The sequence below is a fragment of the Sorex fumeus genome, unplaced genomic scaffold (assembly GCF_029834395.1).
Source record: "Sorex fumeus unplaced genomic scaffold, SorFum_2.1 ptg000142l, whole genome shotgun sequence".
NCBI lineage: Eukaryota > Metazoa > Chordata > Mammalia > Eulipotyphla > Soricidae > Sorex > Sorex fumeus.
This window is the reverse complement of record NW_026606199.1, coordinates 4,098,811-4,114,874: the sequence shown is the minus strand read 5'-3', so window position 1 is coordinate 4,114,874 and position 16,064 is coordinate 4,098,811. Positions and strand designations below refer to the sequence as shown.

The 16,064-nt window shown below is 66.1% G+C and overlaps 2 protein-coding genes across 3 annotated transcripts in view; one reads left to right on the top strand and one right to left on the bottom strand.

The window, feature by feature from the left end:
* Nucleotides 1–7,256: 7,256 nt before the first annotated feature.
* NKX6-2 (NK6 homeobox 2) lies at nt 7,257–8,444 on the top strand. Its single transcript, XM_056106660.1, has 3 exons — nt 7,257–7,731; nt 7,812–7,984; nt 8,057–8,444. The coding sequence occupies exons 1-3, from the start codon at nt 7,326–7,328 to the stop codon at nt 8,306–8,308; spliced, it is 831 nt and encodes a 276-aa protein (XP_055962635.1). The 5' UTR covers nt 7,257–7,325; the 3' UTR covers nt 8,309–8,444.
* An 810-nt stretch (nt 8,445–9,254) lies between these two features.
* Nucleotides 9,255–16,064, bottom strand: part of INPP5A (inositol polyphosphate-5-phosphatase A) — a 59,670-nt gene continuing 52,860 nt past the window's right edge. The window contains exons 12-16 of one of the 2 annotated variants that reach the window (XM_056106658.1): nt 14,633–14,706; nt 11,707–11,818; nt 10,686–10,754; nt 10,240–10,276; nt 9,255–10,109 (exon numbers count right to left, since the gene is read on the bottom strand). In XM_056106658.1, the coding sequence (XP_055962633.1) occupies nt 10,063–10,109; nt 10,240–10,276; nt 10,686–10,754; nt 11,707–11,818; nt 14,633–14,706 (339 nt within the window). In that variant the 3' untranslated portion in view covers nt 9,255–10,062. Of the gene's footprint in view, nt 10,110–10,188; nt 10,277–10,685; nt 10,755–11,706; nt 11,819–14,632; nt 14,707–16,064 lie in introns of both variants that reach the window. The other variant, XM_056106659.1, reaches the window with a different exon arrangement.

Below are 16,064 nucleotides of genomic sequence, written 5' to 3'. Positions count from 1 at the left end.
AGCGGAGCTGCGCCACCTCCAGCGGCAGGGGACAGAAGGCCGGGTCTCGTGGGCAGGGCGGGCTGGTGAGGGACGTGGCGTGGCGGGGGCCCTGCTGCCTGGAAGCAGCCTGCCTGCCGGAGGTGGGGGCCCCGTTCCCTGGCTCTCGGGTTTCTCAGTAAACAGCTGGGCGGCCTCTGGCTTCTGGGGTCTGAGAAGTGGCCGTCACTGCCCCCCACCCGGGTGCCTGTGACTGCCCGTGTGGGGGTGTTTGTGTGTGTGTTGGAGGTGTATGTATCTGTGTGTGAGGGTGTCTGCATGCATGTGTGTACTCGTGTGCATGGGGGTGTCTGCGTGTGCGTGTGTATACTCGTGTGTGGGGGGATGCCTGTATGCCTGTGTGCATGTATGTACTTGTGTATGCCTGTGGGGGATGCCTGCATGTGTGTGTACTTGTGTGCAAGGGGGGGTGTCTATGCGTGTGTGTACTTGTGTGCATGGGGATGTTTGCATGCGTGTGTGTACTCATGTGCGTGTGTAGGGTGTCTGCATGTGTGTGTACTCGTGTGTGTGGGATGTCTGCAAGCGTGTCTGTATTTGTGTACATGCATAGGGTGTCTGCGTGTGTGTGTACTTGTGTGCATGGGGATGTCTGTGTGTGTGTACTCGTGTGTGTGAGGGATATCTGCAAGCATGTGTGTACTTGTGTGCGTGTGTAGAGTGTCTGCATGTGTGTGTGTATTCGTGTGTGTGGGAGGGGTCTGTGCATGTGTGTGGGTCGGTGGTGAGGAGTCCCGGAACTGTCGCTCTGGAAAATGGGGACCGTCCATTCTGGTGAGACTGCAGGGGCGGAAGCCAGCGTCCCCCTCACCCAGGGATGGGCTCTCCCCAACCCTCGCTGGAGGAAAGGACTCCTCCCTACACACATGTGCATGCGTGGTGGCCCGTGGCCACTTTATTTAGTACCCATCAGCGGCGACAGAGGCGTGATTCCCACGGGAGTCTGGCGTGGATGGAGGCCCGTGTTACAGGACTGGGGGAGTGTACGTGGAGGCTTGGTGGCTGACTCGATGGGCAGCAGCAGACACCGTGGGATGACATTCCACAGGGTGCCATGCATGAACATGAATGCGACATGCAGTCATATGTACAGCCATGGGATCAAGCCTGCAGCTATGGACACACATGGAGACATACAAATACGCACACACGTGTTGCCAGTTGGCGCCTGAACATCTCCCTGCGAGCACACACGTGCCACATAACCCCCCATGTGCACACGCATTCACACATCCAAAATACACAAGCGCAACACGCATTACCACACTCCCGTGCACACCTGCTCACACATGTTCGCTCACCCACGCATCTGACATACACATACAACATTCACACGACCACACATGTGCACAGGAATGCTCACACGCGTTCCTACACACACATCTGATATACACATACGTGTCCACCTTCCCATGTACATCTGATATACTTGACAGATCCCCCAGGTACACAGACACAAACAAGTGCCACGCCACGCCTGTACACACGGCTTCACCTGCGTCCTCGACCCCACATACACATACATGCATACCTGCACACGACACACAGATGCACACGGTGCCTGTGTCCAGCTCCCTCCTGACACACTGCCACACATACCTGCACACACCCACCTGTGCACTCACTGCCACAGGCACGCACTAGCAGTTGTGTAGCCTTCTCCGTGGACACACGTGCACACGCGCACACACAACAACACGTGTGTGCACGCGCACACTGCCATGCACCCAGGCACACGTGGCAGGCAGGCACGCACACACGCACCCTCCTTGCACACTTGCCGGTGGCTGTTGCCTGTCCCTGGCAGCTCTCTGGCGTCACGGAGGGAAGCACGGAGCCGCACACACTGCAGGACTTCCCATGAAGCTGCAGTTAATTCAAGATCAAAGTTTTTCCAGTTTCAGCTAGAAACCTTGCCCCCCTCCGATGACACTGATATTGTTTGGTTTTTCATCTCTTCAAATACATACACACACTTGTTCCAGTTTTTTAAAAAGCTAACTAATGATCAGGAAATCAATTCAAATCCGAGCGGCCCTGGAGAGATGAGCTTTCTTCTAGAAAGGTGCTGGCACCCACCCAAACAACAAGAATAAAAGCTTCTGGAGATATTTCATCGAAGCAGCACCACATTTTTTACCTTCCCGTGTGTCCACGCAGGCGAGGAATATTTAACAGAGAGTGTGATTCCATGCATCAAAGGCCTTACAATAACTTTCTGAATTATGTCCCAGCAACATAACAAATCACATTATCAATTAGCTTCTATAACAGAAGTGGCAATCTGTAATATATTCAAGCATGAAAAAATTGCCTAGGTGAAATTTATGTAACCCTAAAAACTATAAGGAGAGAAAAGATGGCTCGGAATTTATTGGTGATAAGAGGGGCCGGGATGTAATTCGCTCGGAGCGGCCCGAGCAGGGCAGGCTCTGGACGGGTTCCAGAAAGGACGCGGGTCGGGGTCGGAGGGCGCCCGTCTCCGGGCCCAGCCTCCCACTTCCCCGAGGCCACGTGACTGGCCGTGTGGGCAGGGGCAGGACGGCTGGGCTGCTGACTGTGGCCTCTGGAGCGCCATGCCCTTGAGCCCGTCGCCACTGAGACCAGCTTTGGGCCCCGGCCTAGGAGCAGAGGCACCTGGGAACGGGAAGAGCCCCCTCCCCGCCCCGCCCCGCCCCCTGCTGCTGCCGTGGATGCACCTGCCGTGGGCACCGTTGCCCTGGGACTGTCCCACGCGGCATGCAGGTGGCTCTGGGCAGGACTGTGTCCAGTGCGGGCCGCAGGACCAGGGGCAGGACACGCTGGGCCCTCGGGATCTGGAGGCAGCGTCAGTCCCAGATTCCGTTTCTCAGCTCAGGGCTTGAAAAAAATTTGCAGGACTCACAGGTGGGCCTGGGGCGGGGGGCTCTCAGGTGGGCAGGCGGCCGCAACCCACAGGCAGACAGGACAGAGGTGTCCGGGCTGACTTTGATGAGGTGCTTAATGAAACGCTTGTGTGTGATGTCCTCTGAGGCCCTACTCGACACTGATCCCTAATAGTTTGATTTCTGAATTAAATAATTAAAACTCTATTTTCAATTGCTGTGAACAATTGTTTTCCTTAATGATCTTCCTGCAGGAGCCAGTAATTTTCTACCTTGTAAAAGTGATTCACGGGCATCATTACACCATAGTTCTGGCGTCTGCTGCCAGCCGCGCCATTTGTATTCAATTAACGCTCCGGCCACAGCGGAAGGCTCGTGCAGCCGTCCCCATTTTATGATGATGATGATGAAGATAGAAACAACCCATTTAATTATCCCATTTCCCACCGAGAAATCAATTTTCACAGGTCTTCGCCCAGAGCAGGGGGCTGAGCGGACAGGCTTCTGGGAAGGGCGTGTGGGTCCAGCACTTCAGCACGCCCTCTGCGGGGCTGGCCTCGTCCCCCCGACCCCCACTGCCCGGGGCCAGGACATGGTGGACGCAGGGGCCCAGCTGGCTCCTCACCCAGCGCCCCCAGCCAGCCAGTCTGATCTAACTGATGCTTCCATCGTGGCCTCGACCAAGACCACCTGGTGTGACTGCGCGCCCCTCCTCATTCCGGTGAGCGACTCTCAGGGAGCAGCTCACCTTCCCCTTCTCTGGGCACTGTTACCAGGAACATCTGGATCGAGGCTGTGCAGACGGTAGGGCTGGCGCCGTGGCGGGCGGGCGACACACGCCCGCAGTCCTGCCCCCTGGGTGAGAAAGTGGAGAAGGGGCCCCGAAAGGCTGCTCAGGGGCAGCCTGTTCAGGGCTTCACACCCTCCTCACTCCGCAGGCGGCCCCTGCCCCGGGACCCACCGCCCAAGTGTGTGCCCTGGTCTCCTGACTCCTCTCTCCGCCAGCCCCCTCAGCGGTCAGCAGTGGCTGGGAGACGGGCCTGGGGGCTCGACCTGTCTGTCAGGACCCCGGCCCTCTGGCTGGGTGCCCACCCCCGGGCAGAGTCTGCAGCTGCATGGATGGGGCCACCACGAGGGGCACTGGCCGACCGCCCTCCTGGGCTGTGTCCCCGCTCGTTTGTTCCAGCACCCCCTCCCTCTGCACCCACCTGTCCGGGTGCCCCCAGGGAAGTGCAGGGCAGTTGCACCCCCCCTCCCGTGCCTGTGCTCCAGGGAGAAAGTGCTGGAATTGCCTGACCACGGGAGATGGTGCGGGAGGAGCTGGCACTGAGCACGCGAGGGGGTTCCACACAGAGGAAGCAGTCTGAGCCCCCCTGCCTACCCTTCCACTCACACAGCCACACCCATACATGCATGCTCACACACACAGGTGGACCTGAGGGGTCCTGTGGTCTGAAGCCTGCAGGGGCAGTGTGGGCTGAGCTGACCCAGAGGCCCCCAGCCACAGCCCCTGAGCTACCCTGTCACAAGAGTGACCCTGCTGTGTACACACCATGTTGCAGGGACATGTCCACCCTTCTCTGGGGAGCCCCAGGCTCCAGCACCCTGGGCCCCACCACGTGGCCCCAGGCAGGGAATCGGTGTGGACCTGCTCACACGGGGGCTTGGGCTAGTCCCGCCTGTGCACTGCTGGGAGAGCCTGTGGCCAAGGGGGGGAGGGTGGAAGTCGGTGGAAGCTCACCCGGACGGCACAGGCCCCTGGTCTGAAACCATGGACCCCCCAGCGCTTGCTGGTCTGAGACCATGGACCCCCCCCCCCCCCCTCCAGCGCTTGCCACAGGGCGGACACCGGTTTGCGGAGAAGAATGGCACAGAACGCGCACGAGGTTACTGGGCAGGTGGGATCAGCTCCTCCAGGCTCTTGGGGGCTCATTCAGAAATTCTCTGGCACTCGGACGGGACCTCAGGGTGCCAGAACAGGAGAGACGCTGCCCGGCGACCTCGGGGTGCGCACAGGGTTGCTGGGGGCAGGCAGGGACGCAGAGGCCACAAGGAGTGCCCAGGGAGCCGGGGTGAGCCACTGGGGACGCGTGACTGCTGGGAGCACCGAGCGCGCATCACAGCTGGAAAACCCAGGCGGGGTTTCCCCTGCCCCGCGTCAGGTGCGTCCCCTTCTGCCTTTCACCTGCCCCAGACAAAGCCCCGCCCGGTACCCACAGGGAAGGGCGCAGCCTGCCATGCGACCGCATGGCCGGCAGGGGGCGCTCAGGGGGCGGGGCGGCGGCAGCGGAGACCAAGGTGTGTGAGGGGGAGCGGCGGGGGCGGGGCTAGGCCTGCTCCGGAGCCGCTAGGAGGACCCGCGCGGACGGTCCCGGTGGTACCGGGTTTGCCGTGGCTGCCCAGTGAGCCAAGACCTAGAGAGCGTGGCCAGGCCCCGTGGGCCCCGCCACAGTCTTCGCTAGGTCTCCGCTGGCCCCAGAGAGACTCAGCAAGTCCGCAGGGGCCAATTCCCCAGCCGGCGTCTCAGCATCCAGGGCGCACCCCACCATCCGGGGCGCACCCCAGCATCCAGGGCGGGGCGCATCACGGCATCCAGGGTGCACTCCACCATCCAGGCGCACTCCAACATCCAGGGGGCAACCCACCATCCAGGGCACAGGTGGACCCCACCATCCAGGGCACACCCCGGCATCCAGGGCGCACCCCGGCATCCATCGCAGCTTGCTCCGCCTGAAGCCTCACCCGGGCCACGGAGCCAAAGTTCTGAACCCGGTCAATCAGGGTGGCAGTCGGAGTGGACACCGGGAGAAGCCGGAAGCTGCGTGGGGAGGCGTGCCTTGTCCCTCCACCTGCATCCTGGGGGCCAGGCAGTGGACACGGGAGCCCTGGCGGCTGGTGGTGGCCGGACTGGGTGTTCCAAGAGGCTTAGCCGAGGCCGCCCTTCCCCGCGCTGCGGTGCGCGGGCGACACCACGGGCGACCTCGCAGTTCTGGGCTCACCAGGCGCGGGCAGGTCTCGTTCCTCAACTGCGGGGGCCCCAGCTGCGGCCGGGAGCGGCGCCTTCCTTCTCCCCAGCACAGGGTGGGCCGGGGAGAGGAGTCTCCGTTGCGCACCAGACGGAGGGGCCGCGAGGGCCCCGGGCAGCGGCTCCTTGGAGGCAGCGACGCGGGAGCGCAGCAGCGGGGCGGGCGCGGCGGGGTTCGGCCCGGGCCGGAGGGCGGCCCCGCGGGCCGTGCGCCGGACGCCAGCGCCAGGACAGCGCGCCGCGAGCGCATTTTCGACCCGCGACCCGCGACCCGCGACCCGCGACCCGCGCGGGCGTCCGGGCGATACAAAACGAAAACGCCCGCCGTCCAGGTCCTGCCGCGCGCGGACGCTGAAGCTCTGCTGGGCGCGCGAGTCGCTCCAGCCCCAAGCCCCAGAAAAGCGACCGTCCAGGAGGCCGGTCGGCCCCGCCCGCGTGGGGTCTCGCTCGGGCGCGCAGCCCCACAGCGGCGCTGTCACCCGCGCTTAATGAATGGGGCGCCGCCCAGCCCGACGCGGCGCCGGCTCCCTCCCCGCCGGCCCCGGCCCCGGCCCTCTGCAGGTCGCCGCGCCCCGCCGTGCGCCCGGACCACAGCGGGGACGTGGCTCCGACGCTCCCTGGGCTTCGGCCCCGGCTCGGGCCGCGCGTCTCCAGTCCCAGCCGGGGAGGTCCCGGGTCCGGAGCAGCGCTCCGGGCTCGCGTTGTCACCGGGCGCCGGGCTGGAAGGCGCGGACGTCCTCGCGGGGACCGGCCGCGGCAGGGGTGGCCGTGCGACACCGGCCCCCTCCCCGGCCCTCCCCGCCCCGCTCGAGCCGAGCGCGGGCGGCCGAGCCCCAGGCCCGACGGCGCGCGGCGCTGCGCCCGCCCCGCGGGTCCCCAAATCTGCATGCTCGCGGGCAGCCCGGTGGGCGCGCGAGTTTCCCGACTCCCCATTAAAACCTTTGCCTAACTAAACTCCCATCCGCCGGGATTTATTTCGTCCCCGGGAGATAAATCAGGGGGCAAATTTACAACCGGGGGCACCTGCGGCGCTAATGGGCGCATCATGGAGTGCGGCCGGCGGGGGCGCGCGGCCGGCCGGGCGCTGGCCAATGGCCGGGCCGCGGGCGCCCGCAGCCAATCAGCGCGCGCGCCGCTCAGGGGCCCCGCGGTTATCAGCGCGCCCGGCCCGCGCCGCGCCGCTCCGACCGGCCCCGGAGCCGCCGCCGCCGCCCCGCGCCCGCGCCCCGGCCGCGCCCCGGCCGCGCCCGCGCCCCGCGCCCCGCGCCCCGCGCCCGCCCTCGGGGCCGTCGGCGCCGCGCCCCGCGCCCGCCCGGGCTGCGCGCGAACTTCCCGGGCCGGCGGGCGCGGCGGCGGCGGGGCCCGGATGGGCGCCCGGGCCGGCGGCGGCGGCGCCCATGGACGCTAACCGGCCGGGCGCGTTCGTGCTGGGCAGCGCGCCGCTGGCCGCGCTGCACAACATGGCCGAGATGAAGGCGTCGTTGTTCCCCTACGCGCTGCAGGGCCCCGCCGGCTTCAAGGCGCCCGCGCTGGGCGGCCTGGGCGCGCAGCTGCCGCTGGGCACCCCGCACGGCATCAGCGACATCCTGGGGCGGCCGGTGGGCGCGGCGGGCGGCGGCCTCCTGGGCGGGCTCCCGCGCCTCAACGGGCTCGCCTCGTCGGCCGGCGTCTACTTCGGGCCCGCGGCCGCCGTGGCGCGCGGCTACCCCAAGCCGCTGGCCGAGCTGCCCGGGCGCCCGCCCATCTTCTGGCCCGGCGTGGTGCAGGGCTCGCCCTGGAGGGACCCGCGCCTGGCCGGCCCGGGTAAGTGGCCCGCGGGGGGCGTGCGGTGCGCGGGGCGGGCGCGGCCCGCGGGGCCCGCGCGCTCACCGCCCTGCTTGCAGCCCCGGCCGGCGGCGCGCTGGACAAGGACGGCAAGAAGAAGCACTCGCGGCCGACCTTCTCGGGCCAGCAGATCTTCGCGCTGGAGAAGACCTTCGAGCAGACCAAGTACCTGGCGGGCCCCGAGCGCGCGCGCCTCGCCTACTCGCTGGGCATGACCGAGAGCCAGGTCAAGGTGAGCGCGGCGGCGGCGGCGGGCGGGCGGGCGGGCCGCGCCGGGGCCGCCTCTGACGACCCCGCCGCGCAGGTGTGGTTCCAGAACCGCCGGACCAAGTGGCGCAAGCGGCACGCGGCCGAGATGGCCTCGGCCAAGAAGAAGCAGGACTCGGACGCCGAGAAGCTGAAGGTGGGCGGCTCGGACGCCGAGGACGACGACGAGTACAACCGGCCCCTGGACCCCAACTCGGACGACGAGAAGATCACGCGGCTTCTGAAGAAGCACAAACCCTCGAACTTGGCGCTGGTCAGCCCGTGCGGCGGCGGCGCGGGGGACGCGTGAGCCGAGCGGGCGCGGCGGAGCGCGGGCGGGCGGGGCGATATTTTTTACAGAGGAGGTCGCGGAGGGGCGAGCGGGGCCCGCGCCGAGGCCGCTCGGTGCAGACACTTTGTACGATCAATAAATTATTTAACTCGTCCCTGTCGGGCCGCTCCCGAGGCCGCCCCGCCTGTTTCTTCGGCTGAACCCGCCGGGGCCCCTGGAGCGGCCGCGGGTCGGCGGGACGCGCGCCTGGGCGCGAGGCCCCGAACCCGCGCCAGGAGAGTCGCGGCTCCCGCCCGCCGCTGCCGAGGCCGCGGGGAAGAAGCCGCCGCGGGCCGGGGCCGGGCAGGTAAGCTCCTCGCCTCTCCACCGCGGGCGCCGCCGGGCACCTGCAAGCGGGTGAGTTCGGCAGCTCCTGCGGACCCAGAGTGGTCGGCCCCGGGGACGCCCCTGCCCCGGCGCCGCTCCCCTCTGCACTGCCCGTTTGTGTGCCGAGGCCGCTCACCAAACCGGCCTTGGAAGCGTGGCCCCTGGGATGTGGTTTAATTCCAGCGGCCGCTGCAGAGGAACCCCCAAGGCTCGGCGCCTGGGCAGGGTTGGATCTTTCCGTCTCCCTGGGGCTGGAGTCTCCGCACACCTGACCGCACTCCTCCCGGCGGCCCTCCCGGACGCCGCACAGCAGAGGGAGGGAGCGGAGCGCGGAACAATGCCCGGACCTCGCGGTCGATTAAAAGTCTAATTCCGGAGGAGGCGGGCAGGGGGCAAGCAGCACGGACCCCAGGACAGCCGGAAGGGGAGCGAGTGGCTGGCGGGTGGCTCCTCGGATTCTCTCCCGCCCGCCACTCAGTGAAGATTCCCGGCTGCAGAGCGCGCGCCCAGGCACCTCGGGAGGAGCCGGGGAAGGTCAGTGCTTCCGCAGGGTTCTGGGGAGCCGGGCAGGGCGCGAGGGAAGGAGACGAGGCAGAACTCTTGTCACCATGATCAGGTTTATTGCTTAGGAAACAAAAATGGCCACTTCTAAAGGCCTCCCAGGTGACCCGAAGGAAGCGGGGCCCCACCCCCAATAGTAGTGATTCGTCTAGGGCAGACGCCCGCCTCGCGGCCGGCCGGCCGGGGTCTGTAGTGTTCTGAAGCGGTCCCGGCCCAGGGCAGAGCTAGCGGGAGCAGCAGGCAGAGCCGTCTCTGGGCGGTTCCGCTGCCCATCCAGAGCGGGAGGGCTGCACGGGCACCCAGAGGCCCAGTGCTCCCGGGCCGGGCGGGGGCTGGCGGGGACACCCGCTGCCCGCCGCTATCCGCCTGGAAAGTCTATTTAGCCTAAGTTTGGGTAAGATTTATAAATTACTTTAAAAAGTATATATTTATATATATTTATAGATATAAAATGGGAAGCAGCCGCAGTGATTCAAAAACCATGGAGCATGGCAGTAGAGTGACGGACAGAGGGTCGCGAAGTGAGTGCGGGGACCCGGGTCTCCGGCTGTCCCCGGCCCGGCTGCGGAGGGCCCCCGCGCCTGTGTGCGCCTGCCGCGCGGGGCCGCAGCGGGAGCCTTGCTGTCTACGAGACTTTTGGCAACAGCACTGTGACTTATTGAAAACCCAGTATTTCTACTTGATGTCACATGAGCAGACAGGACAGTGAGGTATGTGAGGCTCGGAACAGTCCGGAACAGTCCGGAGCTGAAGCGGAGTGTGCGGCCAGCCGTGGCGGCGGCTCAGGGCTCGCGGACGGACGGACGACGGACAGACGGACGGATGGACGCTGCTCCTGCCGCCAGCTACAGGGGGTCACGAGGGGGCTTCTCGTGCCGCTGCCCTCTCCTGCCTGTGGGGGAGCGAGGGTCAGTCGCGGGCTCACACGCACCAGGAAAAGCTCAAAAGGAACTCGAGGGAAGGATATTTACTCACACGTCACTGCACTACACAACACTTGCGCACACGGGCGTGAGGTTTACCTGCCCCGGGCGCCAGGCGGAAGGCCAGGAACACGGGCTGCAGTGGGGAGAAGAGAGACGTCAGGACCCCGGCCCGGCCCCCCACCACCGTGACAGCACTGCCCGGCCCCCGCCATGGGCAGAGCGTCCACGTGGGACAGAAAAGCCAGCACTGCCACCGCCTGCAGCGTGGACGGGCCCAGCGCTGTCCCCGGGGCTGTCCAGAGCGGCTCCGTGCAGGTTAGAGGCCCAGGCCACAGCTGCGGCCACGTGTCCGGATGCCCGAGACCTCCCGTGCTGGACTCCCAGCCCCTGGCCCTTGGCTACAGGGCCGTCAGGATGGGTGCACGTCTGACCCCACGGTCAACACGCGGGTCCGGTTCTGGCCATTTCTGCGTCTCGTCCTCGCCCGCCAACAGCCCTCCCGTGTCACTCGGGCCGTCCGGCCGTCGGAGGGGCCCCGTCACCTTGTGGTCTCCCATGCAGACGCTGGGCCCCATGTGGTCGTAGGTGACGACCTTCTCCTCGCTCTCCGACTGGGGAAGCAAACAGAGGACAGAGGTCGGGGCTGGGGGCTCGCGGGAGCAGCATGGCCTCTGCTGCCCAAGCCCACTGCCAGGCCGGCTCAGCGCTGGTGCCACAGTGGCCAAGGGCTCTGGCAGGGGGCATGTGCGGGGTGCCAGGCCTCACTCCCACGGCTGGACCCCACTGCGGTGCTGACCACATCGTGGCCACGGGGAGCGGCACTGTCCCCCCGCCCCACTGTGGCGGAGACGGCCCTCCCAGCTGTCTCCGGCACGCCCCCGGCCGTGCAGGCAGCAGGCGCTGATCAGACGCGGCAGGAACGCAGGTTCCGGCTGCGTGATCCAGACACAAGCCAGCGGGCCGCCCGTCTCCCTCCCGTGGGACAGCCGCTGCCTCCGCTGCTTCCGGGCGGGCACAGACGTGGACGTGGGGACGCAGCCGAGCGTGGTGTGATGGATGAGCCTGAGCCTCCGGAGCTGCTGGCGTCTGCTGCGGGGCGGGGGCCGTCCCAGGAGTCGGGGCGGGGCCGGTGCGGGGGACGGGGCTGCCAGCGTGTGTCCAGCTGACCCTCGGCCGTGTCCACAGCTCACACTAGGGCCAGGGTGGGGTTCACGGGGGACAGGCAATCGGGGTGCCCGGGGGTGTGGGGTGGGCGAGGGCCGCGGACACTCCCTGCAGAGGCCCCGGCTGACCTCGCCTGGGCGGGGCTGTGGGGTGGGGGACTCAGGGGTGCCCTCCTGGCAAGGGGCACTGCAGAGGGGCGTGTCCCGACACTACCCTCAGGCTGCAGCCCGGGGCCAGGCCTGCTTGCAGCGCCTCCCCCTTCCACACAGGCCCCAAGGGCTGCGAGTGGTCAGCATCGCCCACTGCCCAGTGTCCACCCACAGCCCACAGCCCACCCCCCATCCGGCCTGCGGCATGAGTTCAGCCTGCCAGCGAGCTGGGGCCCTGCAGGTCACTCACCCTCAGGACCAGCTCCTTAGCGGTCGGGGACATGAGCACCCGGTCACACCAGGCTGGGCAGCGCGTGCTCATGTACAGCTGGCCCTGGCTGCTGTCCTCGCTGTAGGGGTAGCTGTGGGGACAGCGGGAGGCAAGTCACTCGCGGAAGCTTCTGCGACAAAGACCACCTGGGCGGCATCTGAGGGCCAGCACCCCACCCCGCCCCGCTGCCGCCCCCAGGGGGTGCTTCCCACAGGGGACCCCGCGGCTGGTGCCGGCCCCCTGCACCAGGCAGTCCTGTGGGCAGCAGGTCCTCCCGCAGCACTGCAGGGCCCGTGTTCCCTTCCAGGGGCTGGGAGCCCCCACCTCGGGGGCCTGGGGATGAGCCCCTGGGGACAGGATCAAGCGCTAAGCAGTGGGCCAGGTGCATGAGGGCCCCAGGGCCCCGCCTGAGGTGGGCCCCTTCGGGCCTGCACGTCTGAGTGGCTGATTCGTGGGATCTGAAGGTTCACTCGTAGCCTATGCAGGTGAGCTGGGGTCCCTGGTCTCCCCACGGGGGCTTTAGAATAGACAGCTGCCCCTCAGGGAACCCGGGGCGCTCAGCGGCTGCGTCCCGAACCAGCCCCGCCCAGCCCCACCCCCCAATTGGGAGACTGGCCTCTGCGGCACCCCAGGACCTCTCCTGATGGGCCGGACACTGCGAAGCCACGTTTCCCACAGGCCTCACGGACCCGGGCTCCAGGCCGGGCACCGAGGACAGAGGTCCTGCCGGACACAGGGAAAGGTTGGCTTAGGTGGGGCCAGCCTGCTGGGGCCAATGCTTTCACCTGGCACCCAGCAGCTGGGAGGGGGCAGCAAGAGGCAGGGTGCCCGCAGGTGGGCGCCGCCAGCCCTTCTCTGAAGGTGCCGCGGGGGGTCCTGCGGGCGACCCCTGCACGTGGCAGGCTGGCCCTGCACATCTACCTGCAAGCAGACCCGCGGGTGGGGGCGTGGGCAGCACCTGCCTGGGCCTGCAGGGGGAGGGCACGGTGATAAGGCAACAATCGCCCACCCATCCCGTCCGTCCTGCAGGGTGTGGGTGGCCGAGTCCTGGGGTGGTTGACTGACCAGGCTTAGCCCTGCGGGGTCAGCCTGGAAGGCGCAGGAAGAGGTCGGGGCCTCCCGAGAAGACCCGTGCAGGGGGGAGCAGGGGCCACGCCGGGAGGACATCCAGCAGCTCGGAGGGGCCCGGCGTGCTGACAGGGGACCCGCACGCTTGCTTCCCAAACATGGTCACTGAACTTCCTGAAGGAGCCCAGTCCAAGGGACACACTCGACTGGGCAGGGGTCCGAGGGTCACTGGGCTCAGCAGCTGAGGGGCTGGGCGCTGGAGGCTGGCTCCGTCTCCGGGGGCCTGCTCGGGGACCAGGACTCAGTCCTGCTCTGCAGCTGTGGTCATCCGCATGACCCCTGGATGCTCTTAGCCCGCCACAGCAGACACACGGGATGGGGGCAGGCTGGAGGGGAGGACTGAGGGGAGACCTGCAGGGGTGGTACCGTATCCAGGCATCAGCCAGCACCTCCACGAGGGTCCTCCCCGAGCGTGGGGTCCCGGGGGTGTCTCACTGCCAAGGACCAGACAAGAGCAGGACCCAGGAGTCCCAAGACCACAGCAGTGCCCCTGGAGCTGCCTCTCAGTCTGGGGTGGGTGGGGGCTCTGCGCGCGGGTCCTCCCGAGAGCAAGTGTGGGCCCGCGGGCGCGCCCACAACCCCTGCCACGCTCACTGGGCCCACGGGAGCAGGGTTGGGCACAGGCTAACTGGGGGCCCCAGAAAAGTGGCCCAGGTTGGGGTCTCCACTTCCAACAGCCAGGCTGTGTGCTGATGGCATACACCAGTCACATGACACACGGCGCACACACACTGAGACCACACGCAAGACTGGCACACGCAGGGCTCCGCACCCACAGTCCCATGATACACAGGTGCTACGGCATCAGCTCTGCACACGTGGCCCCTCAAATGCAAACTCTTACACACCTACACACATGCCTGAGCCCCCAGCGGCTCATGGCACCAGGGCCCCGCCCACCCCACCCCACAGCGCGGCACTCCTGGGGAGGAGAGCGTGACGGTGCGGGGCAGATGGCGGCGCCCCCTGAGCACCTGAGCCAGGACCCCTTCCTGCGAGGAGGGTCTCTCTTTGCTGGTGTCAGCCGGGTCACAGGGGCTGCTCACAGCATGATGATTCCACTTTGGCAGGGCAGGAGCACTGCACCAGTAACCACAGCTGCCAGACAGCCCCGCGCCCCAACCAGACCCACCCCCCAATCAGACCCGAGCCCCAGTCAGACCCACCCCCCAACCAGACCTGAGCCCTGGACCAGATGTGTCCAGAACTGCCTGCACCCCCGACCCAGGGCCCCTACCAGGCGGCGGGTTCCAGGGCTGCACACACCCCACAGTGTCCCAGATGGATGGGCAGGGAGGGGTGAGAGGACTTCACTGCCCGTGTGCTGGGCCCCCAGTGACCCACTGACGTCCCCTCTGTGCCAGGTGCTCTCCACCCAGCTCTGGGGGTGCACACTGCACCCTTGCTCCTCCTGGGCCCCTCGGCAGAGCCTGTGCTGTGTCCCGGGAGGGGTCACGCCAGCCCCGGGGCAGAGAGGGGTCAGTGTTCCCACTGTACAGTCCTGAAAACTGCCCACTGGTCTGAGTGCCGACTGCTGAGTGCCCAGCCCGGGTTCGGGAGCCGAGGGCCAGCCGGAAGTGATGCTGCTTGGCGACTGGGGTGTAGGGGCCGCGCGGACAGTGTCTGTGTCCATGGCGGGTACCACCACTCGCAGCCCAAGCCCCTGGCCGGCGAGAGGGGCCCAACCGCTTCAGTGCATGGAGCACAGCCGGAGCCCCCATGCCCGAGGGGTCAGCGAGCAGGAGAGAGGGGACCCCCTGCGCCAGGAGGCCCTTACCTGGGAGGGAAGCAGATGTCCAGCTCACACAGCCTGTCCTTAAACACGGACAGCTCTCTGTCGAACTCTAAGAGCTGCGGAGACATGGAGAAACAGGGAGTCACGCTGCGAGCCGCGGGCCCCACAGTCCTGGGGCTGCGGCCAGCAGAAGGACCCCCAACCAGGGTCTGTGCCCAGGGGCCTCCCTCGCCAGTCCTGCCCCATGGCTGTGGGCACCCCCCACGCATGCAACCAGCAATGCATGTCCCTGGGGATCTGCGGGCCAGGCTGCCCTGCCCTGCCTGAACCGATGGCGGCCACCTGGGCCGCTATCCTGGGGCGGCTGAGGGTGTCCCTCCCACGAGTGCGTTGTGGGGAACGACCACTGCAAGCACTTGGTGGAGTTGCCAAATTCTGGTGCCCCGCACACCCCTACAACTCAGGGAACATGAGGACAGTCACAGACCTCAGGCCCTGACAAGTGAGGCCCAGCGCCCAGGTGGGGCCCAGGGCACTGCTCAGTCACACAGTCACCTGGTTCCTAGGGAACAGTGACAGTTAAACACAGTCATTCCCAAAGTGACAGTTACACACTCAGAATCACGAGAAACAGGGACAGTTACATAGCCGCCAGAAACAGTGACGGTGATACACAGAGTTACTCAGAAACTGTGACAGAGCTACACGCAGTGACACTCAGAAATGGTGAGTTATCTATGCATTCAGAAATGACCAGTTATACTGTCCCTCCAAAACAGGGACAAAACTACACACAGCAGACACACTGAAAAATGATGACAGAATTAAACACAGTCATACACAGTTGCTCAGAAATGGTTACAAAGTTGCAGACAAAGCCAGTGACTCTTAGCTACACAGTTAAGTCCAATTAGTTACTCACAGCCATACAGTTACAGTTACTGGGTTATAAATGCCACAGTGACTTTCAATTCCTCTAGTGACAGCTACAGTGACACAGTTACTTGGAAATTGTCACCAGAACTTCAGTTACATTCACTTTAGAGTCATCTGAACTCACACCATGGCTGTTAGTGACACTTCCAGTTACACAGAACAGAATGCAGTCTGGTCACCCAGACACAGTTGTGCAATGATGCACACTCTGAGCCAGTCACCCCCAACGTGTCTGTATTTGCAGTGACTCAGCCACACACAGCTGCTCCCCTCAGGCACGCATAGCTCGAGGCGGGGCAGCCGCGTCAGCCACTCCAGGGGGGCATCCCAGCTTGCTCTGCAGTTTCCGCCAGCCACTGGCTTTCCTCATGCTGGGGCACTTGGGGCCAGCACCCACCTGAAGTCCCCAACCCACCTTCCACCTGCCCGACTTGGACGTCAGAGGTGTCCCCTGCTCTGCTATCCCCATTCCCTGTGTCCAGGGGACGCCTCCTGAGTGTCCTCGTGTCCGGAGCTGGCTGCTCAGGGCTCAGGGAGT